The following is a 26652-nucleotide window of genomic DNA, read 5'->3' on the forward strand; positions in this document are numbered from 1 at the left end:
ATAAAGCATTACCATCGTTAAAGTAGGAATTCACTGCTCAGAATATCACTTCCCCGGGACATCTTTCCTTTAGTGCTCACTGAAAAGTTGTTCTTTGTGTATTTCATTTTCTAAACAGAGTCTTGCAAATAGCATAAGATGACGCGTGTCAGAATCCTCTGTACTTGGATTTAACTCTATAGCAAATCACGCATGTAATTTGTTTTAATACTAGTTTCTCCAGGCTTTCATCATTTGTTTTCTAGGACTCTTCCTATAATATTTGCTGACCCAGGAATTTACTTCATGTGTTACCAGATTGTCTTCAGTGTGTTTTTCCAGCCATTTTGGCCAAGGCAGGAAACACAAGCGTTTTCCTTATTGGATTTTATTAGCTTTCATTTTGATGTATGAAATCTCCAAAGAGACTGCTGAACTCTTTTCATGGGGTTTAGTGAAACATTGTAAATTTCAAGACTGACTATCACGAGACTTTAAACGTCATCCAAAATTTATGGAGGCTCGTCTTTATATTCTGGATGCTTTGTTTTTAAATGTCTTGCTCATCACGCATGTCTGTACTAACATTAATATCTCGAGGCGTAATACACACTTGGGGTGAAGTTCTTCCATAACGATCATGGTTAAAAATGGTTTTTGAAATGGTCTTGAGGATTTAAATTTTTTTCAACCAACTTCTTGTCAGATCTAATTAGATGGGCATTTCTCTACTTGGAGATGTAGCTAAGGAAGAGCTTATATTGGGAGCAGAAGTGTCAGCTCAGCTGTTTTCTTGCTGGTCCCAAAAGCTTGTGTTACTAGTATTCTCAACCTCTCGTTTCTTTGTAGAACTGGTTTGTGTTTTTAATATACACTTTTATTTGGAAGAATTTTGGACTTGCAGGAAAATTGTAAACGTAGTACGTAGAGTCCCATGTGCCCCATCCAGTTTCCCCTGATGTGAACGTCTTATGTAACAATGGTGAACTTGTCAAAACCGACACACCAACATTGGTGTATTGCTATTACTAAACGTCAGGCTTTAGCTGCATTTCACCAGTTTTTCCATTCACGTCCTGCTTCCTTAGTCTCCTTTGGTCTCTGACAGTTTCTCAGTCTGTCTTTGTTTCTTCATGACTGACCTTGATACTTCCAAGGCATGTACTGTGCCACACAGGTTACTACTAAGGATGCTAACCACCTTTCTTTCGCTAAGGTGGTCTTTTCAGGCTTCTCCACTGTAAAGTTACTGTGTTTCCCTTTCCTTCTTCCTTTTTTGGAAGTGAGTCACTTATCTACCCCACGCTGGAAGTGAGGAGATTAAGTTTCACTTCCCGGGAGGGGGTAGAATCCACGTACATCATTGGGGTTCTTCTCTAGGGAGATTTGTCTCTTTCCCCCAATTATATTTATTTCTTAAATCATGTATTCATAACCCCAAGGACTCACATGTATTTATTTTGTACTTTGGGTTAATAATAATAATAATGCAGGGCTCTTTTTAAATCCTTTGTTCATTTTATGAGTTATTTTAGTTAAAATTATTATCATTAAATACTGTTAATAAATGCACTGAAATAGATGTAGTCTGATTGGTAGAACACTTAGCCAGGTTTATTCCTCGGTACGTTTCAGTGTGCGAGGGCTCAGTATCCTGCACTCTGCATTGACACAGTTAGATATGGGAGCTCAAATGACGTAAGACCTCACTCCCTCCCCTTCTCTCTCTGCCCCTCTGTCTTGCTTTCTTTCTGCCTCTGCTTTCTCTGTCATGGCAGGGTGACTTCTGGCAGCCTCCCCAGCCAGTATGTAGAGCTTCGTCATTCAACAAATACATATTGCACGCTTGCTGTGGACCAGGCACTGTTCCAAGCACAGGTTATACATGGAAAACCAGACAGTGCAGGCCCTGCTCTCCCCAGCTTACATTCTAGTGCAGAATACAGATATCAAACAAGACAACAAATGATCAAACTGGTCATTTCAGGCAGGAAAACATGCTATGAAGAAATCAAAGCAAGGGAAGATAAGAGTGGCTAGCATATGTGATCCCATATTGAAGAGAGACCCTCTTTCCCTCCATGACTCTGCAGAGCAACTCTGTTGACCCTTCACGGGACTCATGCCCACGAACGGTCTGAAATGTCTCATTGGTCATCCTGAGTCACACGCCCTTGCTGTAGCAGGTCAGGCCTGACCGGTAGCCCCGTTAGAATCATCGGAAGAAGGCAGGGTCTTGATCTGTGAAGGAAGGGTGCAGAGCACACGGAAAAGCAACAGCGGGCCACTACAGAAGATGCCTGCTGGGATACTGGAAGCCAGTTTGCCTTCTTGGAGTTTCCAAGCAGTGAATCACGGGGTGCCCACCCCCAGGGGCATCACTGACATTCCACCAAATTGGCTTCTCAACCAACCTTGGTAGAATCGTTCAGCTGAAGGGTCCCTGCCTGTCTCTAGAGGTGAAACCCACTTCCCTCTGTCCTCCTTGCCCTCAAATCAACAGAGACACTCCCTGGAGGACCCTGTGGGGACTCTGTGAAAGTGAATAGAGTCTTAGTAATTAATGCCTTAGAGAGGGAGCGCACTGGGCTGGTTACCATCCACAGGTCACATGACTGCAGAGAAGCCGCATTAGGCAACGCCATGGAGGATCCTTGTACTGAATGCATCGCTTTCTCACTTCCTTGCTCTCAGAGGTCCATCGGAATTCTTCAGACAGGCCAGAATCCAGTTCAAATTGATTGCTACCCCCATTATATAGCAAAAGAACCAGAAACATTAAACGTGACGAACATGAGAGAACAGAGCAGGATCCTCTCGGATTCATGACCCTCCCAGCCCTGAGTATTGTCAAAGATATCTATTTTTATGTTCTCATTTTTTTCCCTCTTTACAATGTCCAGCACCTCAGGCAGGGAAAAATAAGAAATGTTACAGGTGACAGAACAAGAAATGATAGGCTATAGGACAGGGCCTCGGATGCATGCACTGGCCTAAGTGTCTGCGTTTTCCAGATGAGGGGACTAAATAATCGCCGAGTTTCATCTGTTTTCTTCCCCTTTCCTGGGTAATGTTTTTGTCTGGGAAGTTTTTTTTTTTTTTTTTTCTGGGACTTGTAAAAAATCAAGGAACAACAGGAACCTTTGTAAAAGGAGGCAAAGAGTCACAGAACATCTGTGGCTTGAAGTCTTGAGTACCAAGGACACTGTTTTTATTTAATAGCCACTACCTGGTAATTGTCAGGAGTTGGGAAAGGAGAAGGGAGAGAGGTGGAATAGAGTCTTTAGCAGTTGGTGGAGGGAAGAAAAGAACTGGAGTGGATTCCATGGCAGTCTGCAAACGTTGACCGGACCTGTCACTGGGCATGCAGAGTTGGACAAACACAAGTCTTGCATTCAAGGAACCAACAGTCTAGGTTTAAATACAGAGTGAGGGACAGCATCACTTTAGAGAAGATCCCATGGGAACGGAGCACGTGTATTCCCGAGACGCGCACGTGCTGAGCACCAGTCTGTTTTGGGCTCCATGGTGGTTGCCTTTACATCTCTTGTCTCATTGATCCTCTGAAACAGGTATTATTATTGTTTCCTTTGAACAGATTGGAAAATAGAGGTTCAGATACATTAAGCTGTTTGGGTGACAGAGTTGGGAAGAAGCAAGGGCGACATCTGCCTCACTCCCCTGCCTGTTAGCACTCTCCAATCTCTGCCCAGTGCGTTAAACCCACCTTAGTGCTTTCCTTTCTGAACAGCCCCCTCTTCGGGCCTCTCCTTGAGGTCCAGCCAGGAGGAGCCTGGCCCCTGGCGTGGCGTCTCCTCTGGACTGTGTTGTCTGTGCCCATCCTGCCCTTCTGCCCCAGGCTGCCTCCACCTGCAATTCCTCCTTTAAGTCTTGTTTCTTATTCCTCTTTCCTTTCCTGTCTTCATCCAGCCTTCCTCGTTGGTAAGGTGGATGACTCGTGAAGTCTAAAACCAGATTTATTTTGTAATTTAACGAGCACGTGTGAAATGCCTTCATGCCCATCAACCCATCAGTCCTGGTCTTGACCACAAACTGCAAGGCAGTTGCTGTTATGTCCCTTTTATAGGTGAGGGACTGTCTCCATGATACTAGGCAACTATGTGCAGGCCACCTAGCGGATAAGAGCTGGAGCTGGGGCCGGGATCAGGTGCGTGTGCTTATCCTTTTCTAGCATATATCATAATCCTGAAGAGGACAAGGAAAGGGACTTCTGAGACCATTGTCCTTCTCCCTGAAATACCAGACAAGGGAAGAACAGAGGGAGCTTAAATTCCTTCAAAAGAAAATGACAAGCTGTTTGGCCCTTAGATGAAGAAAAGGGGAATATGTTTCTCTGTCTGAAAGCCCACATGAATAGGGCTTTTATAACTGATTTGCTATAGACAGACAGAATGTGAGGATTATTGAGAATGTCATCATCATGATTTCCATTCTTGAACCAAAGGGCAGCTACTGAATACTAACTGCCTGCCAGGCAGTATAGCACTCAGGAAGAATAGTAAGTCACGGTCCCTGCTGGCCCGGAAATTCATGTTCCAGTGCTGCCAGGTGCAGGAATGTAAATAAATAATTACCAGAGCATGCGATGAGTTCTCTAATAGAGTTCAATACAAGAGCCTATGGTGCACTAAGGAAGGGCCCAGCAACTGCCTTAGGTGTTATATGAGGAACGCTTACAGTGAGAATCAGAAAACCCAATTTGTAGTGGCTCAAAATAAAATAGGAGGTTTGAATTTCTTTCCTAAGAGTCCTGGAGTAAGCAGCTGTAGAATTGGTTTGTAGATCAGCAATGTGTTGACTTCACAGTCACAGGATGGCTGTCAGAGTGCCAGTCATCACATCTCTGTTCACAACAGGAAGGTGAGTGGGGGGTGGGAGGAAGACAGCACCTTTTCTGAACCTTGTGATTAAGAAATCAAATATATGCTTTGCCATGTGTCTTTTTGAGCAATCCTGTGTCACATGGCCACCCCTAGCTGCACGGGAGTCTGGGAAATCAGAGAGAAGAATCATCATGAGTGCTTGGATCTGAAATGGATCATGAGCCACTCAGAGGGGCTAGGGACATTGCAACTACAGACAAAATGAATGTTCTTTTAGGAATGAAGAATAGAGTGGAGAGAAAGACTCCTAGGAGGCAACCTTCTGGCATGAGTGGTCAGGGAAAGAGTTACAGAAGAGGTGCATTTGAGCTCAGCTGTGAAGGACAAGCAGGCATGAATATGGTAGAGAAGAAATAAAGATATTCTAAGGAGTGGGGAAAAGGCATATGCAAAAGCACTGAGTCATGGAAGACAGGTTCAAGAAATACCAGGAAGTTCTTTTAGCCTGGAGTTAGAGTTGGAATTGTAAGTGGGAACCAGTTTGCAACAGGCTTCACTGCCAGTCTAAAGAGTATAGTTATTCTATGAGCCGAGAAAGTCAGTAGAGGCCTTGAGACAGAGCCCCATTTTCCAAATACCCCTTATCTCAGTAACTGGGATCACATAAGCCCCGTGTTCTTATTCACGTGGCATTTGCACACAGGTTCTGATATCTTGGCACTTTGGCCAAGAAATCAGAATTATTTTTATGAGCCCTGTGGGTTCCAAGTACTTGAGAAGCCGGAGTATGGGCTAAACTCCTTCCATAGCCTTGTCCTTGTCCTGAGGTCTTGTTTCTGTCTTTGAAATGCTTTTTCCTGCGCCCTTGATAGGTGATAGTCTCTCGTTTCTCCTTTAATCACGTTGACTTTTGCTGTCTTCCCGGATGATGTTTAAGTTTCCTGGACAGTAATCAATTTTCATCAATTTCTCAGGCTCATTGCAGGCTGACTGCAAGTCTGTACACATACTCAGCCTTTACAGACATTTCAGGTCCAATCAGATCACACTCCTGGGACCCCTGATGCCTGGTAGCTTCTGCAGCCCACCTGCCATGCAAGCTGGATGCCTCCTTCTCTACTTCCTCCCAAGCTGGAGGTTCGGCCCATGTATATGAGAAGTCCTAAATCACCCCAGCAGCCTTCGTGTCCCCGGGATGGTGCCGTGCCTATGTTTGGGAGGGAAGAGTAGGTTTCACTTCTGATCCTGTAATCTTCTGAGAATCTCATGTTCATTGCTGTAAACAGTCAGTTGTTGATTACAGACATGGGAGACATAAGAGAGAGATTCCTCACGTCTCTACCTCTTTGGGTTTGAATCCTGACTCTCCCACTTTCTAGCTGTGTAACCTGGGGCAATTGGCTGAACATTCCTTACCTGTAAGATGGGATAATAAGAATATACTTGTAGTATTAAGTAAAGTGTAAATGAGCCATGACGAATGAAATGTCTAGAGCAGTGCTTGGCACATAGCAAACATCCAATATATGTTAGCTGCTTATGTTAATAATAATAATGGTTACTGTGCTGGTGTCCCAGCAAGTGGAATAAGTTACGGTCGGTCTTCACAAGCGTCATAGACTCACATGTACTTACCAGCTTCTTGCAAAAACGTGTTTGGGGCACATTCCCAGTGTCGCTTTGTCTCGTGCGTGTAAGCTTGTCAATGTATGTCACCTACACCACCAGCTTGCTGGCCCTGAGCCAGCGATGATGGGTGATTCGGTCCCTCAGGGGACCAGGAAATGACATTTCTCAGTAGTCAGACACGAGCTGATGAGAATTACCAGCAATACTCATCCTCAGTTGGAGTTTCAGAGGCAGGTGCGTTGTTTAGTGGGAGGAGTGGTGGCCTGGGAGACAGAGCTGGGCACCACTTCTCCCTCTGCTGTGAGTCTGGGTGAGTGACTTTCTCCCTCTGGACCTTGGTTTCTCTATACTTGAAGTAGCCCAGCCCAGAAACGATCACCAACAACTTCTCTTTACCATCTCTTTAAAAGCACGAGTCATACTTGTAATTGAAAATGGACTGTTATGTAATGTCTGCCTCTTCCCCTCAGTTGCAGGTTCCAGAAAGAGAATCTTGATCTTTTGTGTCCATCTCTGCAATCACAGCCCCTGTCAGTGCCTGGCACAGAGTCGGTGCTCATTCTGGTATTGAATGAATGAATGATGTGGCAGAAAGAAAAAGATTTGGGAGTAAGACAGGCCTGATTTTGTATTAGGATTGGCTACTTACTAGCTGAGAGACGCTCAGGATTATTGTCTATAAAACAGGGATGATAATAGAAACAACGTTACCAGGTTGTTTTGAGGATTGAATGTGAAACCACACATACACATACACACACAACAACAGTAACAGCCCTGGCCTATGTCTAGCATATAATGGGTATTAGGTAAACAATAGATATTACTTACTTCTCTGGAGCCTAGCACAGGGGAATTGAGTATTCTCTGTTGTGATGATTAAAAACCTAGGTGCAAAGGTAAATCTGAATATACGTTAATAGACTTTGAGTGGGCTCACCTATTACAGGGCAGCTAGGTTCACAGGGTTTTTTAAAACCCCCTTGGCCTACCAGCGACCTTCCTACCTTCCTTTAACCTTTGCCGCTTGTTATATAACCTCAGTATTTACCTGTAGATGATACACAAACCCTACCTTCCTTTAACCTTTGCCGCTTGTTATATAACCTCAGTATTTACCTGTAGATGATACACAAACCCAGATCCCTGGGCAGACACAGAACAGGATGAGACACGATGGGGTAAGAGGTGACCTGGAGTGGGAGGGCGGGGAGTACCCGGGGACCTGCATCCTCGTCCCAGCCCGGGCCTGGTCCAAACTCACCACGTGATCTTGGGCAAGCCACCTCTCCGCTGCAGGCCTCCCTCTCCGCACCTGTAAAGTGCTCAGCCATTGACATGGAACACGATAGCAGTCAGGAACCTGGGGGTTTAGGTTCAGAGCTGGATTCGTGTCTCAGCTCTGCAGCTTACCAGCTGTGAAATACAGGCAAGTCAAGTACCATCTTTGTAAAATGTACAGTGGGATTCAAATGGGCTCATTTGGAGCATTTAATGACACAGTGTCTCCAAAGTGCCTGGTAGATTCGTGAATGATAAGTGACGATTTGTTTGTCTGGGGACTCACAGGCCAGCCCTGATTTCCCCTTAGTTAAAGTTGTTCCCTGTTGAAGAAGCCCAGGTTTCCTGAGTCAGAGGCACATCCATCAGCCTTCCTGCTGGCTTCAGCACTTGGCAAGGACCAGAATCTTTCACAGCAAAGACATGATCCCCACTGGGTATGAGTGTCACCAGCTCACATGCAATTATTTAATGCCTGGCCCGGGACCTCCTCCTACCCCGGTTGGGTGTATTCTCAAGGGAGTCTTCCCTCTCCTTCCCTCTCACACCCTTCAGAGGGCACAGGAGGAGAATCGCACATTGTATACTCATCCTTCCCTAAAATGCAAACACTGCCAAGTGGCCTCGTTCCAAGGAGGGTCTGCTGTCCCTTTCTGCCCTCTCCTGAGTGCGAGATGCCTGCTTCCCTCCTCATGGCTGCAGTGGACCTCCTGCTGGCGGAGGGAAAGGAGGGCAGAGCACTCGTGGTGCAGATTGGTCCCATCTTTGAGGGGGAAGGGAACCCACATATATGGAGCCACTGTGACATGCAGGCACTGTGCCAGGCATTTGTGTAACACTTTTATAACCACTTTGTGAAGTTGGGGTTACTGATCCCCTCCTTGCACGTGAGGAAAATTGGGGCCCCAGGAAATGCAACAAGATGCCCAAGGACACGCAGAGCTAGTGAAGAGGATGGCTGGGATTCAGACCTAGGCTGCTTTGACAGCCCCGGTTCTTGCTCTGTTGTTACACCTTTGCTGATTAGGGGAGAGCCGTGATGTGGTTTGGACCAAATAGGTTTCCTGTTATTCGCTATACCTTGGGAGAGGGGCTTGGTCTTACAAAGCAGTGTTTCCCCAGCTCAGATGGTCAGATAGGCTGTCCGTCCCGCCATGGGAGGAGAGATTGAGGGCCATGGGGGGGCCAGTGGGGGAAGAGGAGGGCTCTGTTCTCTCTTCTGTAATGTGATGCAGCGTGAAAAAAGAAGTCTTTAGAACGTGGCTTCTCCTTTTCTCCACAGAGTAAAGAACTTTGGAATCAGATTTATTCAGATTTATGTTTGAATCCCAGCTCCAACATTTACCAGCTTTGTGGCCCTGAGCAAGATATATCTCCATAGTTGCTTCATCCTTTTTATTTTAATTTTTTGATTCTTTTAAATTTATGTGTGTACGTATTTATTTATTTATTTTTGGCCACGCCCTGTGGCATGTGGGATCTTTGTTCCCTGACCAGGGATCGAACCCGCACCTCCTGCATTGGAAGCACATAGTCTTAACCACTGGACCGCCAGGGAGAGTCCTCAGTTTCTTCATCTTTAAATTTGCATTCCTTGTTAGGGTCATTGTGAGGATTAAAGGAAGACAGTGGATGTGAAACAATGTGGAGCAACATAGGGTTCCACTCAGAAATGACTCCCCAGCCCAGGGGGTGAGCCATGCCCCCAGGCTTCACAGCTGACTCGTAACTAGCGTCCCCGGTCCCCCTTTGGGCCCTCTCACCCTGCCACTCGCATCTCCTCTATTACAATCAGAGTAATCTTCCCAAAACCCAGAGTTAGTAATTCCCTGCCCCCCTTAAAAATCTCCAGTGATGCAGTCTGAGTTCAGAACATGGTCCCACAGGGCCAGGATCTCCCCTGTCACCTCTGCAGCCACATCTGCCCCCCTCCCCCCCACCCAGGCCCTGTCTCCCCTGGAAACTCCTGCTGGGCCTTCGAGCCCCAGCACAGGTACCTCCTTCTGAGAGGTGCTTCTCAGAGCATTCTGGAGCTGCCATGTCTTCTTGATCCTCCCTCCACGATTGCCTCCTGTTACCTGTTTGGGGACATGGCTCCCCAGCAGACTGTGAGCAAGCCAGGGGCAGGCACTGCCCACAGGGGCCTCTGACCATCTCCCAACTCCGTATACTGTAGGCACTTAATAGTTGGAGCCAGCATGTATTGAGCGCATGTCCTTACCACATACGTGCTTTACTTGTATTAATGAGTTGCTTTTTCACGGCAGCTCTGGGAGACAGTGCATCCATCAGTCCTGGCTGGAGGCAAAAACCATACCAATTATTTGAACAGAGAATTTAATCTTTAAAAATGATAACTAGACATAAAGTGTTCACTTGGTAACTGTAAAAGCAAAAATAGAAAATTGCAGGGAACAGTTCCCACCCCTGGAGCTGAAGGAACAGAGGGAAAAGGTAGGAGTTATTACAGCTCCGGGCCGGAAGCCACACTCTGGGGTCAGCAGGTAGCTCCAGAGGGAACAGTACCAGACGGGGACAAAGGACCATGACACTGCATCGGAGCTTTGAAAGAAACTGCAAAGTGCGCTTAGCTGCTGCTGAAGGAAAGAAGTGCCACCACCGGCATGGAGAAAGGGGTAGGGACAGGAACACAGGAAGGGGCAAGTTTCTTTTTCCCCCTCCAGACCTTGTCTCCCTCTCACTGCCCCCGTTGGCGGTGCTGAACAGTCAGACACAGCAGAAGTAGGGTTGGCAGAGTCCTGGCTTCAGCATCACAAAGCAGGTTTGGAGCCAAGAGATGAAAGCTCAAAGACTGGCCTTGGCAGGAGCTGTTACTATTCCATTTCACAGATGCGGAAACTGAGGCACAGAGAGATTAAGTAATCTGCCTAAGATTAAATCACTACCTAGAGCAGAACCAGGATTTGACCCCAGGCAGTCTGGCCTCAGCACCCTAGCTCTTAACCCCTGGACCTCAAATGTTGAATGAATGAATGCATTTGAATGAATGAATGAATGGGCAGGCCCCCAGGTAGTACTCAGATCAGTACCCAGCCATGCCTCCCACAGGCACAGGTCGTCCCGGCCTGACTGCCTCCTTGTCACCTGCCAGGTCATTCACTGGAACTCCCCCAAGAAGCTGCGGGTGAAGAACAAGCACGTGGAGTTTTTCCGCAACCTCTACCTGACCTTCCTGGAGTACGACGGGAATCTCCTGCGACGGGAGCTGTTCGGCTGCCCCAGCGAGGCTGACGTCAACAGTGAAAACGTGAGTGGTCCCAGGGCTCGGCCGCGCAGGCAGCGGTGGCCTCTCTGCTGGTCTGCCAAGGACCTCCGGCGCCAGGCTCAGGGCAGGCCCAGGAGGAGCCAGGCACCATCCCCACCTCGGGGCCGTGGGCAGGGGGACAGGCACATCAGCAGGTCACTTCTGTGCTCACCCCTGTGGATGCAGAAGGGGGTGCGCTCGCCCAGACCAGGTGAAGTCAGAAGGGAGCTGCCAAGCAGAGGAATCAGAGTGAGCAAAAACACCAGTGAAACAACAGGCAGAGGGTCTCTCCACAGCCGGAAACTCTGAGGTCTTTGTGGACATGACACCCACATGGGAGACCCAGGAATCAGGGTCAGTGACTGGGGTGGCACAAAAGATTTTCACAAATGGTCACAGGCATAGCTGACATCTACTATATTGTCCAGTTTCTTCACTGTTTATAATTTTTTTCGTACGTTGTATCTCATCTGATGCTCATAGAAGCCCTCTTTTTTTCCCCAATTAGAGTTGAAGACATTTAGGCACAGAGAGGTTAAGCAGGTCGCTCATGGTCACACAGCATGTAGGAGCAAAATTGAGACTGATTTGAAGTTCTGAGGAGCAGGATGTGGGGCAGCAGCTCACTGTAGTGGAAAAGGTAGGGCATGTGGGGTCAGGCTGACCTGGGTTTGGCTTCAGTCCCTTTTGATTTCCACCTGTGTGACCTCAGGCAAGTTACTCAACCTCTCTGTGCTTCTGTTTCCTCAGCTGTCAAATAGAGATAAGAAAAAACGGTTACAGGGCCGTTCTGAGACTAAGTGAGAAACTGCATGTAACGCACCTAGCTCAGCATCTGCCATGTGTTAGATGCTTGATAAATATTTGCTCCCTGCCCTTTCCTTGACCCTTAGTATTAGACACAGAAGTAATTGGTTCATTCAGTCAGCAAACATTTACTGAAGGCCTTCTTATTCTGAGCACTGAGGATTCATAGGTAAATAAGGGCAGTGGTCCCTGCTCTCATGGTATGGATGTTCTAGTGGGGGAGACACAATTAATAACTAGACGAACTATCAGGAAAAATTACCAGCCAGTGACAGGTGCTACATAGTGACATATGAAGTCAGGGAGGACTTCTTTGAGGAGGTGACATTTCATCTGAGACCCAAATTCAAGAAAGAGACAGCCTTGGAAGAGCAAGGGATCAGGGAAATACAAATCAAAGCCACAATGAGATATCTTCCTATGCTTGTTAGGGTGGCTCTTATCAAAAAAAAGCTAATAAGAGTTGGCAAGGATGTGGAGAAATTGGAACCTTGTACACTGTTGGTGGAATGTAAAATGGTATAGCTGCTATGGAAAACAGTATGGAGGGGCCTCAAAAAATTAACAGTAGAACTGTCGTGTGATCCAGTGATTCCACTTCTGGGTATTCTGGGTCCCAAAGAATTGAAATCAGGATCACAAAGCAATATCTGCATTTCCATGTTCACTGCAGCAGTATTCTTAATAGCCAAGCTATGGAAACAACCTAAGTATCCATCGACAGGTGAATGGATATAGATAATGTAGTAAATATATATATATATATATATATGTAGTAAATATACATAGTAAATATATATGTGTGTGTGTGTGTGTATATATATATATATATATATATATATATATGAATATTATTCCACCTTAAAAAAGAAGGAAATCTTACCATTTGTGACAAGATGGATGGACCTGGAAGACATGGTGCTACGTGAAATAAGTCAGTCACAGTAGGACAAATGTATGCATGAGTCCAAATACACGAGGCATCTGAAATAGTCCCACGTATAGATGCTGCCAACAGAATGGTGGCTACCAGGGGATGGAGAGAGGGCATTATGGGGAGCTATGTTCAGTGGTTATAAAGGTACAGATAGAAGTAAGTTCCAGAGATCCACTCTACAACCTAGTGCCTATAGTTCACGGGGTATTGTGCACTTAACATTTATTTAAGAGTGTAGGTCTCATGTTAAGTGTTCTTACCACACACACACACACAAAGAAAAAAACCAAGACACTTTTGGAGGCAATGGTTATGTTTATTACCTTGAATGTGGTGATAGTAACCTGAGTATATACATATATCCAAACTCATGTTTTCATTATGTGTCATTTTTTGTGTGCCAACTATACCGGGTGGAGGAAGTTGCTGGTGCAAAGGTCCTGAGGTAGGGCAGGTTTGATGTGAGGAACTGAAGGATGGCCTGTGTGCCCGGGACTGCTGGGGAAGGAGGAGAACAGGAGATGCAGAGCAGCAGGTAGCCAGGAGGCAGGCTGGAAGGAGGCTGGAAGTGGGTTAAAGAGTCAGAATTTTGTTTTGTTACTATTCTTTTTTGTATTCTTATCTTGGATGTCAGGAGAATTCCTTTAGGCTCCGATGGCAGGGAAGGGCGCGTGTGGAAGCTCTTTCAGGCTTACACTCACCTGGCCCTGTATCAGGACGACTGGTCACACGGCCACCCCTGCTCTCGGTCACTTGGCCCCCAGGTCACAGTGGCACTGCCTCTAGCTCCAGCCCTTCTCCGTGTCACCCTCCATACCTTCCTCAGCGTCTACCCTTCTTTACCACTGGCAAGAGAGGAAGGAAAACCATTAAGCACTTGACCTCTGTCTCAGATTCTGGGAAGCCCTTAGAGGTCTTGACAAACACTGTGTTCTGGGTTTTCCTTCCGTTCTCTTTACTCACATCAGTATTTGTTGTCATCATCAATATTTGAGTGCCCATTCTGCACTCTTTCCCCAAACATTAAATACAGGCTCTTCTCCTCCTCCTTTTTTTTTTTTCCTCCATGGAAGAGGCTCAAATAAAAAGCCTTGCAGATTGACGCCATCAGTTAATCTCCGTATGGGTGAGTTCCCGTGGTGCACTGCTCAATGCCTTACAAAGTGGAACTCCCTTTAAAAATGACTCACCGGCTCTTCCTACACCAGCTTCCCCTGGTGGGTCATCAGAGGGAAGAAGTCTTTGGTTGTCCCTCTCGGAATCTGTGACTGCATTTACTTGTTTAACACGCACGTGTGAGAGCCGGCCATCTGCCAGGCGCTATGCAGGGCACCGTGGTTGAAATCAGAGGCTGGCCCACGCCCTATAGAAGGTGCTTGCCATGGACCAGTGTCAGGGGTGGCAAGAGAACAGTCTGCCCGGGTACAGGGAGGGCCATGAAGGAGAGAGCAGCCTTCTTTGAGGCTCACCTCAGCTGTCCCCCCAAACACTCCCCTTGATGCTGAGCCCACATCCACTACCTTTCTGCTCCTCCTACACCCCAGCCTCCCCCAACCCTCCTTGGGAAGGCCTTTGTACTTGCTTCCCAAGTCCTGGGACACCCTGACCACCCCCCAGCCTCGGGTAACCCTTAATATCACTCTCTGTGATGTGCCATATTTTCTTTTCCTCAGCGCGTACCTACTATCCACAGTTATTTGATTCATGTCATTTTTTCCTAGTCTTTTCCCCAGATATAAGAGACTCTGTACCGTTCACCTCTGGGGTGCCCTCCCCTAGAATGGAAGCAGGCACATAACAAGCACTTAATAAATGTTTATGGGCTGAACTGAACAAATAAGAGGGAAGAATGAAGGACCAGACACAAAGGAAGAGCAGATGAAGAAGTAGAGAGTTCGGAGAGAACGTGCTGCTCGTAGTTCCTGTACTGGAGCAGAGGCATGTCAGGAGAGGGGCAGAGAATGAAGCTGACCGAAGGGCCTGGGCTGTGCCTAGGAGTTTAGAGTGAATCCTGTCGGTAGTGAGGAGTCACCAAAGGGCTTTAATCGTGGTCACATTTACATTTGAGAAAAATCACTCCATGTAGAGAATAGAACGGAAGGGGTGAGACTGGAGGCAGGGAGACCACTTAGAGGCCGTTGCCGCATCCCAGGACAAAAGATGGTGATGGGGCTCTGACCAGGGGTGGCGGCCGTGGGGATGGAGAGGACAGATGGATTGTTTCGTGGGCGCTGAGAACAGGGGAGCAAGCACAGCTGGCAACCATAAACCGAGACGGCAGGTCCCTGTGTTCTGCTTCAGTCAGATGCCTCTGGCCGGGCAGGCCCACGGCGGCAGGGGCTGGAGTAGGCAGAGAGTCTGTAACATCGCAGCCAGGAATCGTGTCTCTGCGGGGAGTTCCACCCCTGGTCCTTTGCAGCATGCTGAGTGTTATCTGCAAACACAGCCGGCGGGAAAGGGTAAGACCTCGTATCTGGCCCAAAGCGGAATGCTCCCAGCTTTGGGGAAGAAGTCGTTGGAACTATGACAAGCGCACAGTTAGTGGTCGTCTCAAAGACTGGAAGTCAGAGACCTCTCCATTGGACTGCAGATCCCAGATGGGAAAGGGCTCTGGTGGCAGGGTCTAAGTCTCAAGACGCGTTCATCCATTCAGCAGATAAGTCATTGAAGTGGTCACCAGCCACAGGGCTAGAGATCCTAGGCGGGAGCAAGTGCAGATCGAAGCCTGACTCTCACAGTGCTTGTCTAGTGAGGGATGCAGGCAGGCGCGGGGTTGTCATCCAGTGTGATAAGTGCCGGGACAGTGTGATGCTTTGAGAGCACACAAGAAGGGGGGAGAGCTGGTATGTCAGGGAAGACTTCCTGGAGGAGGTGAAATTCGAAGGATGAATAAGGAGGAGTAAGAAGATATGGAGAGTGGCGGGAGCGGCACAGGCAGTGGAGACCAGAGGTGAACACGAGCATGGCATACTCGGCTTCCAGTGAAGCCAACCTGAGCACGTGGAGGGCTGCACAAGTGCATTTTTGTATTATTATGTCTTCACGGAGGTGATGATGATGATGAGGGTGTGAGCTCTCTGGTCATCCCAGATCGCTCATTTAATGGACGTAGGACCTCAGAGAGGCCACATGGATGCTCTGAGCCATGGGTTCGCCATCTGATAAATAACTGGGGACAGTGATGCCTTTGTCATAGTCTCTCGTGGATAATTTATGTCAAATCACCAAAAATAGGGCACCCAGAACACAATGTTCATTGAGAAGGGGGTTTATCACAAACCACAGTGCCCAATCTGTCTGATCACAGTCTGTCGTTCCACGAATGGGTTTGGGGATTTTAAGATTTTTTTTCTAGGAAGGCCTGGCAGAGAGATGGACCTACAGAGTCACTTAGAAATCTGTGTATGAAGCGTGGAAGGGGCTGTCACATTTGCTCTGGATCAGACAATCCCAGGTAGATTTCTCCTCCAGCAGGAGACTCTGGGTGGGAGGAAGAGGCCATTTGGTCTTGGTGCCAGAAAGAGAGAGGGAGAGAGAAAAGAAAAAGGAAAAGAGGGAGGGAAGGAGCATGAATTCGGGAGGTTGGGGGATTCAACCCTTCAGTAAGCAGCAAACCCCATTTTCCAGCCTTTGTTTGGGGTGCTTGCTCCAAAACAAGATGGTTTTGTTTGGAAGAGCTCGGGCTCCAGCTACGGCGTAGAATGACAGTAGCTGATGGGACGTAGCGACTCCTGTCCCGTAGTTTGTCTGGGCATCTCTCCCTGGAACCAATAAGTTAGTGTGTGTAATGCAATAAGCATTCACTTGGCATTAGTTACTATAATTTGATTGAAGTCGCAGTGGAATCTAGAATCCTATATATTAGCGTTTCTCTCCCCTTTCCTCAGCAACCCAGCTGCTCAAGCATAGCCAAGAAACTCTGGGACTCCACAGAACACGGCTGGATAATCATGGATATTCTCTACCCCCTAATCCGTGCAAAAATCCTTCTACAGCGTCTCTAACAGGCTTACATCTGGTTTCTGCTGGAATCTTCCCAAAGACAGGGAGCTCACCACCTCCAACAGCTTAGTTCACTGTTAGAAAGCGCCAGATGCTAACCCACTCTTCCTCGTGTTGAGTTGAAAATCCCCCCTTCTGGAAAGAATCCATTAATCTGAGTCCTGTCCTTGGGTGCAGTAAAAAATAAGGACACCCCCTGTGGTCCCCCACAGCCGGGCAGATAGCGTAGCGTTCCATACAGCGTATTATCCAGAAACATGTAACTCTCCCCAAGCACTGTATTTATAGAAGGCTGCTTTATCAGCAAGAGTGCGTTGCTCCACCTCAGGGCGTGTTCCAGATAAAAGAAACTCACCTTTCTAAATGCAAAACCATTAAAATATATGTTGTTATAGATGTTTTCCAATTTGGATGGGAATCTTACTCAAGTACATGCCCTTCCTTAGTAACCAAATTATACCAAGCTCAATTTACAATTTTCAGTGACTAAGGTTGCACTGAGTAGGCTGAGGGGGCGGGAATTGGCCAGAGGAGGGAACATGCCGTTTATCCTGGCAGGAAGTGGCCTCAGACAGAGGCCTTTCTGACAGCTTCTGTCACTTTCACTTCATCAGCTTCAGAACAACCCTCTCTGGGCTCAACCCCCTGTTCATCCTTCCCGTGGCAGCCAAAAAAAGGAAAACCAGTGGTACCGAAGTCAGAAAGTCCAGTGGTAAAAGAATTATCCACTGTCATGTTAGAAGTTAAATTATGAAACATAGCAAACACCTAGAAAGTGAAAAAAAGCAAAAAGACTGGATACCAATGAGTTTTCACAGTTATATGTAAGTGTAAGTCAATAGACAAGTGTCTGCAGACCTGGAGTTCCCTTATCCGATGCCCACAGCAGACGTCACTCATTGATGACCCCAGTTGTCCATTTGGGCTCAGCCCCAACCCCAGTATCCTCACCAAGACAGCACTCCAGAGAACCAGTAACAATCCCCAAGCAATAACACGGGAGATGCGGGCATCCGTGCACTAGGCCTTCATCATTCTGTTCTCTCCTGCGTGAGGAGAGCTCTCTGTGCTGCTCCAAGGCCTTTCTCTGCTTCTTCTAGCCTTTGACAATTGGAGATTTCCTGCAGGGAAAGCAAAAGGGAAATGCAACTTTCATCTGCACCACAATCAAGGGAAGGAGACGTTATGAGTCACTTTTCACAGATTAAGGAAACCAAAGCTCAGAAGAGATGAGTTACGTGCTCAGAATCAAGCAACTCCTACATGATGGGGCCGTGATTGGAAACGGGGTCGCCCTAACTTTGAAGTCATAGACCGACCGAGGCCATGCTCCTCAAGTGGATGTAGATCCCTATTTAAAGTTAACATAAGAGGAACTACGAGTCATTCAGCGATCCTCCTAGTTGCTTTTACTTTATATCACTGTTCTTACAAACAGTATTCTTTTACGAACCCTGCAAGATAGTTATTATTATCATTATTTTTTAGAGGAGAAAATGGAGGCTCAGTGATATGAAATCAGAGGACAGGTTGGTGGCAGCTCTGGAACTGGTGTCAGTCTTGCTGAGTAGTCTTTTTACAACTGCTGAAAACACTCCATGATCTAAAGTTGTAATACTTAACCCCAATCCCAGCACCCCCATCTCCCAGAGCTCATGCCTTTGTTTTTCTCCATAGCACTTGTCACCCATCGATGTATTATATGCTGGACTTATTTATTTTGTTGGTTCTGTCTCTCCAACTAGAATGTAAGCTCTGGGACTGCAGGGATGTCTGTCTGTCTCATTCATCAGTATATCTTTATGCCTATGAAAGACTGCCTGGTATGTGTTCAATAAATTTTGTAGAACCAATGAACTATTACAAGTCTTTGTCTTGAAGTATTTGTGATACTCTGGAAAGAGCCCTGTACTTAAAATCAGAAAACCAGGCCCCAGGACTAGATCTATGCCTTCAAGTATAACTCTTGCCTTTCCTGAGCCTCAGTTTTCCCACCTGTAAAATGGTCAGTAAACAAACCCAGCCCAGGCTGGTATGCGCGTTGAAGGGCTTAAGGTATGCAAAGGGCTACAGGCCACAGGCGGTCTCCTTACGAGTATTGGCCAGAAAGCTCGTCCTGGATGCCTTCCCATCCAGCTGCTCTCAGCCCCCTGCCTCACCTCTGAAATGAGGGCTTCCACGTTCAACCCCCTCGTGCTACAAGGGTGATGGGCCGCCTGTGGGGTCACATCCCCTGATGCTAAGCTCACTGAGAAGAAAAGACAACGGCCTCACAGTGGCTCAGTGAGACGTTAAAAATAAGACACATGTAAACAGAAGCTACCAGGGAACAGATGGCTCTGTGGAAACAGCTGTATCCCAGAGAAACCCCAGAATGCATTATTGTTCTCACGTGCGAGCCGCATGTCACCAGCTCTTTAATCACACAGTGGGCAGTGGAGCCCAGGGTGGATGGCGTCCAGAGCCCTACAACAGGCTGCCCGAGGCCAGCCTCCAGTGACTTTCCATGGCGTGTGAAGTTCCAGAGCCTGAAGCATCCCAGTGTTTGCCTGGGTGGCCAGGAGAGGGGATAAAGGTGGGAGTCATGGTCCAGATACTCAGAGGGTGCGTCTGGGCCACAGGAATACATCCTTCCTTCACACACCTAGGCTCTGGTTGTCACCTACCCAAACCCGCCAGGTGCTCGACCCTCCTGTTCCTTTGTCAGTCACAGCCCCCGCCCTCTTCTCCTTCTGGCTGAACCTTCCTCTGCTAACTGGCTCCTTGTGCGGTAGGTAAGAGGACAGCTCTGGAGCGAGACTGCCTTGCGTAAGGTGTTAGGAACACTCCCTTTGGGATTTCAGGCCACTCAACTCTCGGTGCCTCAGTTTTCTCACCTGTAAATGGGAATCAGGTCGGACCATTCCTACCTGGTAGGCTTGATGAGGGTTAAATAAGGTAAGACAGGTCAGGAGCTTAGGTCAGTGTAGCACCTAGCACATCCCCCAGACCTTGAGGTTTGTTTTTTGTTTTGCGTTACGCGGGGCTCTCACTGTTGTGGCCTCTCCCGTTGCGGAGCACAGGCTCCGGACGCACAGGCTCAGCGGCCGTGGCTCACGGGCCCAGCCGCTCCGCGGCACGTGGGATCCTCCTGGACCGGGGCACGAACCCGCGTCCCCTGCATCGGCAGGCGGACTCTCAACCTCTGCGCCACCAGGGAAGCCCCATCCTTGAGTTTTGTTTGCATTATGAATACACAGTTTGACAATTGCTAGCTTCTTTGTTTCCCTACCCAGACTGTATAAACAATTTAAGTGCGGAAATGGGTTCATTCCCCATTCCTAGCACAGGGCTTGGCATCGAATGAGGGACTGTTAATTGTGTACAATGTACACATTAATACTGATAGCTGGGAGGGAGCAGACCATGCCTTCTTATTTTCTCAGAGCCTCAGTCAGTGCTCAGCAGACCCTCTCTGAACCGTCACTGAATGGTCCTAAGGTCCATGCTTCTCCCCTCCCACGAAAGAATGGAAGTGGCCCATGGTTTGGTTTCCTTGGAAAACAGTGTTTTGGGTTCCTGGAATTTTGTCAATTAATATGCACAGCAGGCAACCAGCGAGCTAGTAATTTTGCTCTGCCTGTCCACGTGGTTTAATAAAACTTAACCACTTCATGGAAACCCCAGGGAAGAGCCCTGAGTTAGGTTCCAGGAGACGTGACGTAGAGCCCCAGCTTTTCTGTGCACATCCCTGGTGCTCCAGTTTCCTCATCCATCAACTGGGGGCAAGTGGGCGGCCCTGCCAGTCTCATGTAGACACTGGGAGGAACGGATGAAGAAATGGATATCCAGGCCACTGAAAGTGAAAGCGGAAAGTGTAAAGCAACACTCCTGAGTGTTATCTTATCCATCAGATGTTTCTGCCTATTGTCCTAAAGCATCAAAAGGACAGGTGTCGAAAGAAGAAAGGGTGGCCTCAGAGACTCCTGACTTGGTCCGTTGTGCTGTCTTCATCACTTAGTGGCTGGAAGAGGTCAAGTAGGTGTGTTAGTTAAGGTAACACAAGCAGCCATAAAATGGACTCGGCAGACTGGAAGTTTATGACTCGCACGAAGTTCAAGCAGGTGTTCCTGATTGGCAGGCAGCTCTTCTCCAGGTTCGGGGCCCAGACTCCTTCCGTCTTGTGCCTCTGCCCTCCACAGAGCATCGTCTACTGGGGGCTCTCGCTCTGGCTGACACAGAGAAGACTGTGCGTGAGACAGTCTTAAAAGTGGTGCCTGTAGTGGCCAGAATCTGCCCACATTCCACTGACGCGGACTTGGCTACATGGTTCCCCTGCACTGCAGGAAGGTTGGAAACTCAGCCCGAGAGCAGAAGATCTCTGCCACCGAGGGAAGCACGTGATTCAGTCCTCTGCAGTCACAGAACCATCTGGTATTAGACTAGAAAGATCCCCAGAGACGGCTGAACACGGCATCATAGTGACTTGATTATGTACAAGAACTTGGAGGAAAGACACCTGGATGTGAATCTCGGCTACTCTGTTCATTCATTGTGTGACCCTGAACAAGTGGCTAAGGCTTTCTTTATAGACCTGGACTGCTGGTGGTCTCTAAGCCACGGTGACCATGTGAGTGTTAATGAGAAAGTGCCCACAGGGCTCTCAGCCCTTACCTGGCCTAGTGAGTACGTGATCCTTGAAGCCAGATCTCTTTGTCTCGCTGTTGGGAGAAATGACTTGCTCAAGGTCACGTGGAAAATGAGGGTCAGAGGAATCAGGCCTCAGTGTCCACTTATCCCTATAATCTCTCCATGTCGTTTTTCCTGACTTCGAGCAGAGAAGTCCATCAGGCCGGAGCCCAGGGACACACTTCCCACCCATCTGAGTCCTCAGGCAGGACCAGCCATCATCTCTGGCGGCTCAGAGGTCAATCTAGGCCACTGCCCTTCAGGATGGGAAGAAATAAATGCAAACTGCTTAAAGGTCATTTTCCCTTAAGTGCAAATCTCCCTGTGCCTCAGCTGGCTGCCCAAGGAAGCAACTGAGCAAATGCATTTTATCTCAGGAGGAATCTGTCTTTTGTTTCTGTGACTTGCTTGTCAGGGGCCCCTGCTCCCCACATGGCTGGAGTGGGTAGTGGCGGTAGCATTCAGACCCTGTTAACCCAAGTCACCCCAGCCCTGCCTTCCAGCTCAGCATCTCCCCGGAGAGATTACCTGGGTGAAAAAGAGGCAGGTGTCAAGCCGCTCTAGTCTCCTCCTTGGGATAACATCAGCCATGCAGTCAGCAATGATGAGCAGTCCTAGATTAGAATTTGAAAAGGTACATAATGCAATCATAACAACATCGCTGAGGTGTGTGTAGAACTCTACAGTTTACAAAGCACTTGTACATGCATTAGCTCATTTGAGAAAATTGCAGGGAATTACTTAAGTACAGAAAAGTATAAAGAAGCCAATAAAATTCATCTGTGAATCCACCACTCAGAGAAAAGCTTTGTTAACATTGTAACGTGTCCCCTTTGGTCTGTTTCCGAGTGGGGTTGGTTGGTTTGTCTTTTCGCTGTATTGGAACCTTACCGCATGTGCATTTTTATGGCCTGCTTTGTTCACACAGCGTTGTGTCTTCCACCAGCTCATTTGATCCTCACATCCATCCGCCAGGAGAGAAGTGATTGTGTTGTGAGATGTCCCTGGTGTGAGGTCCAAAGACTGGATTCACAGTCCAGACTGCTGCTCTCTAGCTGTAACTGGGAGACTATGGACACCTTCTGAGCCTCAGTTTCCTCTCTCGTAAAACGGAGCTCTGTGCTGAAGGATTAACTTAGTAAAGCGATGCACCTGATTTAGCACTACACCTGGCGCACAGTAGGTGCTCAGTCCGTATTAGAGCAGAGGTGCAGAGCACCAGGTTGATAATCAATACAATATTAAAGCTCAAGGAAGGCATCTATTTGGTCCAGAGTCCAATAGACTCTGACGTTTTATGTCTGACCTCATACCTGCTGTGCTTTCCATAGTACCCAGTGCTGTTGGTAAATGGCAGTGTTACCTAGATCCTATCCGTTAAGCACTGTGATGGCCACAGGTGACCTGGGGATGTGGCTGCCATTGAACCACGTTGGTACCGTGAAGTTCATAGATGGAGGCTCCTTATCCCCCGGGACTGCTGGTAGACCCTCCCAGCTAGGGCAGCCATACTTTGGTAGCTCTAGCGGCATTTTCATTGGTCACTGTTCCCTTTCTTAACACGCTGTGGCTCTGAATGTATCCAACAGAGTCTTGCTGGGCACTCAAGATGCACTAGGTGTTCTGGGTTCAGGGGATTCAGAGATAGATGGGATACAGTTCCTGCCTTTAGGAGCCCACGCTATGGGCGCTTTCCAGAAAATGGCTCTTGGAGCTATTTACCTTGGAATGTCATTTTCCCCAACTCGAGGGTACTGCCAGTGTAAGGCTAAGGGGGAAGAGAGAACCCTGTAACACATGCATCTCTCATGTTCTGGTCACTAATTTCCTTTCTCATGTGATGAGGATAAACTTTTTCGAAACCTCATCAAAGAAAGACCCTTTGCTCCACACGCAGGTGTCTGGTCTGCTCACACACGAACATGCATACACATCCTCACAGGCTCCCTCTCTCTCTTCACTGGACTGGAAGCCATGCACTCTTCTCGGCATGTTAAAAATACAACACAAAACAAATACCCACCAAACAGCCCTGCTTTTGCAAAGAACTTGACAGACATTTATTCTCTAAGGGGCAGTAATTACTTGTTTTCTTCAGCAGGGTGGGTGAGAAAGGGAAGGTGGGTGTCGGGTGGTTCCGCTTCCTCCTGGCAGACAACACTGCAACTTCCAGGCATATTTGAGTTCAAGGAGAAAGACATTGGGACTCTCTCTGACACTCATGAAACAGAAGGTGACCCAGCCTCATCCAGCCCCTCTTCCCCTGCCCTCCAGACCCTTGCCATGCCATCTCCTTCAGGTGACGTTTCAGCACACGTCCACCTAGGTGTCTCCGGGAGCCCAGGAATCTCCCTTTCCTAATCGTGATCACAACCACGATAATAGATGACATTGTTGAGTCACTCCAAACGCTGTGCTCTTCTTACGCAGCGTCTCCTGGAATCCTCCTGCCGTCCCCTGAGGTAGCTACTGTTATTATCTCCATTTTACAGGTGAGGAAATTGAGGCTCAGAAGGGTTAAATGATTCACCCACTCTCCCAAGATTTCACGGACAGGATTGGGATCGAAGCAGTAACCTCAGCCCCTGTCCTGTGTCTGCTTCTTGACCTGAGGCTAAACAAGCATCTTTTCTGGAGAGGCAGCTTGGTGGTCCAGGGACAGAGACCCAAGTTCGACCTCCCTGGGTGATCTCAAGATCTCCAAACAGTTTTCTCAACTGTCAAGTGAGGGTTTGACACATGCCTCGCTGGATGGCTCTAAGGAAAAGAAGTCAAGCACACCTAGCACCTTGCACGGAGCCCGGCACATGCTTGTTTGCTGGACACAAGCTTTTCAGCCGTCACAGACCCTCAAACTGCAAATATAGGAGCAAATGATGGGTGTAAGAATGACAAGCTTCTGTGCATAACGTTAGAGAATACAAAAGGGAAATGACACAGACAGACCTTAACTTCAGTGACCGCAGCCTTCTTGTGCACGGCAGGTATTTCTCATGCACACAGCACACGCATATTGAGCACCTGTCCTGCGGTGGGCACGGTGCTGGGGACAATGGTGAAGTGTCACAGTCTCGTCAGGGTAGTTGCTCTTAAACAATTTCAGTTCAAACTAGCAAGTGCTTTGGTGGAATTACGGGTTCAGTGCTCTTCGAGCACAGAGAAGAAATGGAGTAGCCCTACCTGGCAGGGTAGGTAGAGAAGGTGCCATTTAAGCTGAATCTTGAAGGTAAATAGAAAGTCCACAGGTGGGGAAGAGTGGGTGAGGTGAGGGAAGGTGTGGCAGAGAGGGAAGATGGGCCAAGTCACGGAGGCGTGGGAGGGAATGCAGGTTTGGGGAGCAGAGGGAAGACCGTTGGTGTAAGGCAGAGTATGTGGGGATTGATGGGTCAGAGAGAGAGTATACGATTGTCAGTGAGGATCTGGGTTTAGTCCTGCAGGCCAGAAGGCGTCACCTGGCTCCTAGGATCTTAGGTGGAATGAGAGTTCCAGCTCCTAGCCTTATATCAAGTAGTTAACCCTGCTGGCATAGAGGGAATCTTCAAATAGGCAAGGACATCGAATTGGACTTGAAAAGCTGAAGGGTATCCCTGATCGCATCCTTCTTAAAGGTTAAAAATGTCAAAGATAGCTGAAAACGTCTCATAGATCACTTTGATCACAACCAGTTCCCCGAGTGGCCTTTGGGAACATATGGGTGCATCTGTCTGGTACACAGCATCTGTATGGTACACAGCTGTCTGGAGAATCCTGCGAACATTTATTGGGCTGGGGCCCTGGAAACCAACCGCCCCGTGGTATGTGGGACAGACTCACACAATGAAAAGCTACCCCACACAAAATGCCAATGACACTGCCTGTTATCTAGTGGTCCAAACCCATAAAACCTCAGTGGCGTGCAGTGAGAAGTGTTTATGGATGCAGCTCTACTGACGGCCAGGCTTGCTCACGTGATAGGCAACCGGGGAGACTCCACTCTGCTCCAGCTGTCTCTCTTCCCCCAGCAGGCTAGCCAGGCATTTTCCCAAGAAGCATGCACTTCCTTTCGAGCCCTAGCCTCAGGATTGGGGCTTTCCCCTCCATTCTGTCTGCCAAAGCAAGTCACAGGTCGGCCCAGATTCAAGGATTAGAGAAATCGGCTTTGCCTCTGTAGTGGGCAGCACCAAAGGTCACATGACAAAGGGGAAGGATATGGGGGAGGGGGCAATGAAGAAACCAGAGCATTTAATGCAGTCAGCTGTCAGCACACATCTTGAGAAATAATATCAGAGCTTAACCTGTCAAGGCAGTGGTCTTTTTTTTTTTAATAAATTTATTTAAAAAAACAAAATATTAAACAAAAAAGAAAAAAGTCTTTTTTCAGAAATACAGTCACAAAAATTACAAGATCAGCATGGTCTTAATATAAAGCAAACTAAAATTTACCATGATTTTGAACTACTGGTAGAGAATAAAGGAGGATAATCCATTTGACCTTAACAGTAAAATCACTGGAACTGTAGACCCAAGAATAATCATAGCATATCACCTAGTTCAGAGCAGTGGTCTTAACTGATAGGTCATAAAGGAGTGAGTGAATATATTTTCTTGTTGGTTTAGAGATTTTATGTGTCTTCTTTTTGGGAAAATGTTCTGTTGCATTCAGCTCTTAATAACTCTAGTCATGTAAAGTTTAATCTGTATTCAACTATATGCCGTCATGTGATGGACAAGGTTCATGTAACAGAAGAAATATTGGAAGCAACCATGTGACCTTTGGCAAATTATTATTTTCTTTAAATACGTTTTATTGAAATACAATTTGCATATGATAAATCCACCCGTTCTGAGTGTACATGTATTTTCACAAATGCGTACACCCAGATAACCGTCACTCTGAGCATGACGTAAGACATTCCCATCACCCGAAAAAGTTCTCTCCTGCCTATTCCCAGCCCATTCATTCTGCTACCGCACGTCCACTGATTGAATTTCCATAACTGTCGAAGTTCTTTTACTTGTTCATTGCAATTTTTCACCTATAAGGCAAGCATAGCATAGTCAGTCCCACCTGCCTGGGAGGGATATTGTGTATCGGCAGATCTGGAAACCTGTATATCTGCACCTGCTTATGTGAAATGCTAAGTTCCTAGTTCCCTGTTAGCAGGACAGCTCACTCTTTTGCTAGTTGGGTAGGAAGGAGAATAGGAGAGGTAAGTAAAGAACTCCTCCAAGCAGATTAATAAAGTAAAAGGTGTCAGAGC

The 26652-nt window shown here is 47.5% G+C and overlaps 1 protein-coding gene across 3 annotated transcripts in view; it reads left to right on the plus strand.

Moving 5' to 3' along the window:
• LARGE1 (LARGE xylosyl- and glucuronyltransferase 1) overlaps nucleotides 1-26652 on the plus strand; it is a 438487-nt gene that overhangs the window by 364968 nt on the left and 46867 nt on the right. For 2 of the 3 annotated variants that reach the window (XM_065886980.1, XM_065886981.1), the window contains exon 9: nucleotides 10846-11001. The exons of the other annotated variant lie outside the window; for it this stretch is intronic. In XM_065886980.1, coding sequence (XP_065743052.1) covers nucleotides 10846-11001 — 156 coding nt within the window. The remainder of the gene's footprint in view (nucleotides 1-10845; nucleotides 11002-26652) is intronic. 3 annotated transcript variants of the gene reach the window in all.

Source organism: Phocoena phocoena, chromosome 11 (genome assembly GCF_963924675.1).
Source record: "Phocoena phocoena chromosome 11, mPhoPho1.1, whole genome shotgun sequence".
NCBI classification, from domain to species: Eukaryota; Metazoa; Chordata; class Mammalia; order Artiodactyla; family Phocoenidae; genus Phocoena; species Phocoena phocoena.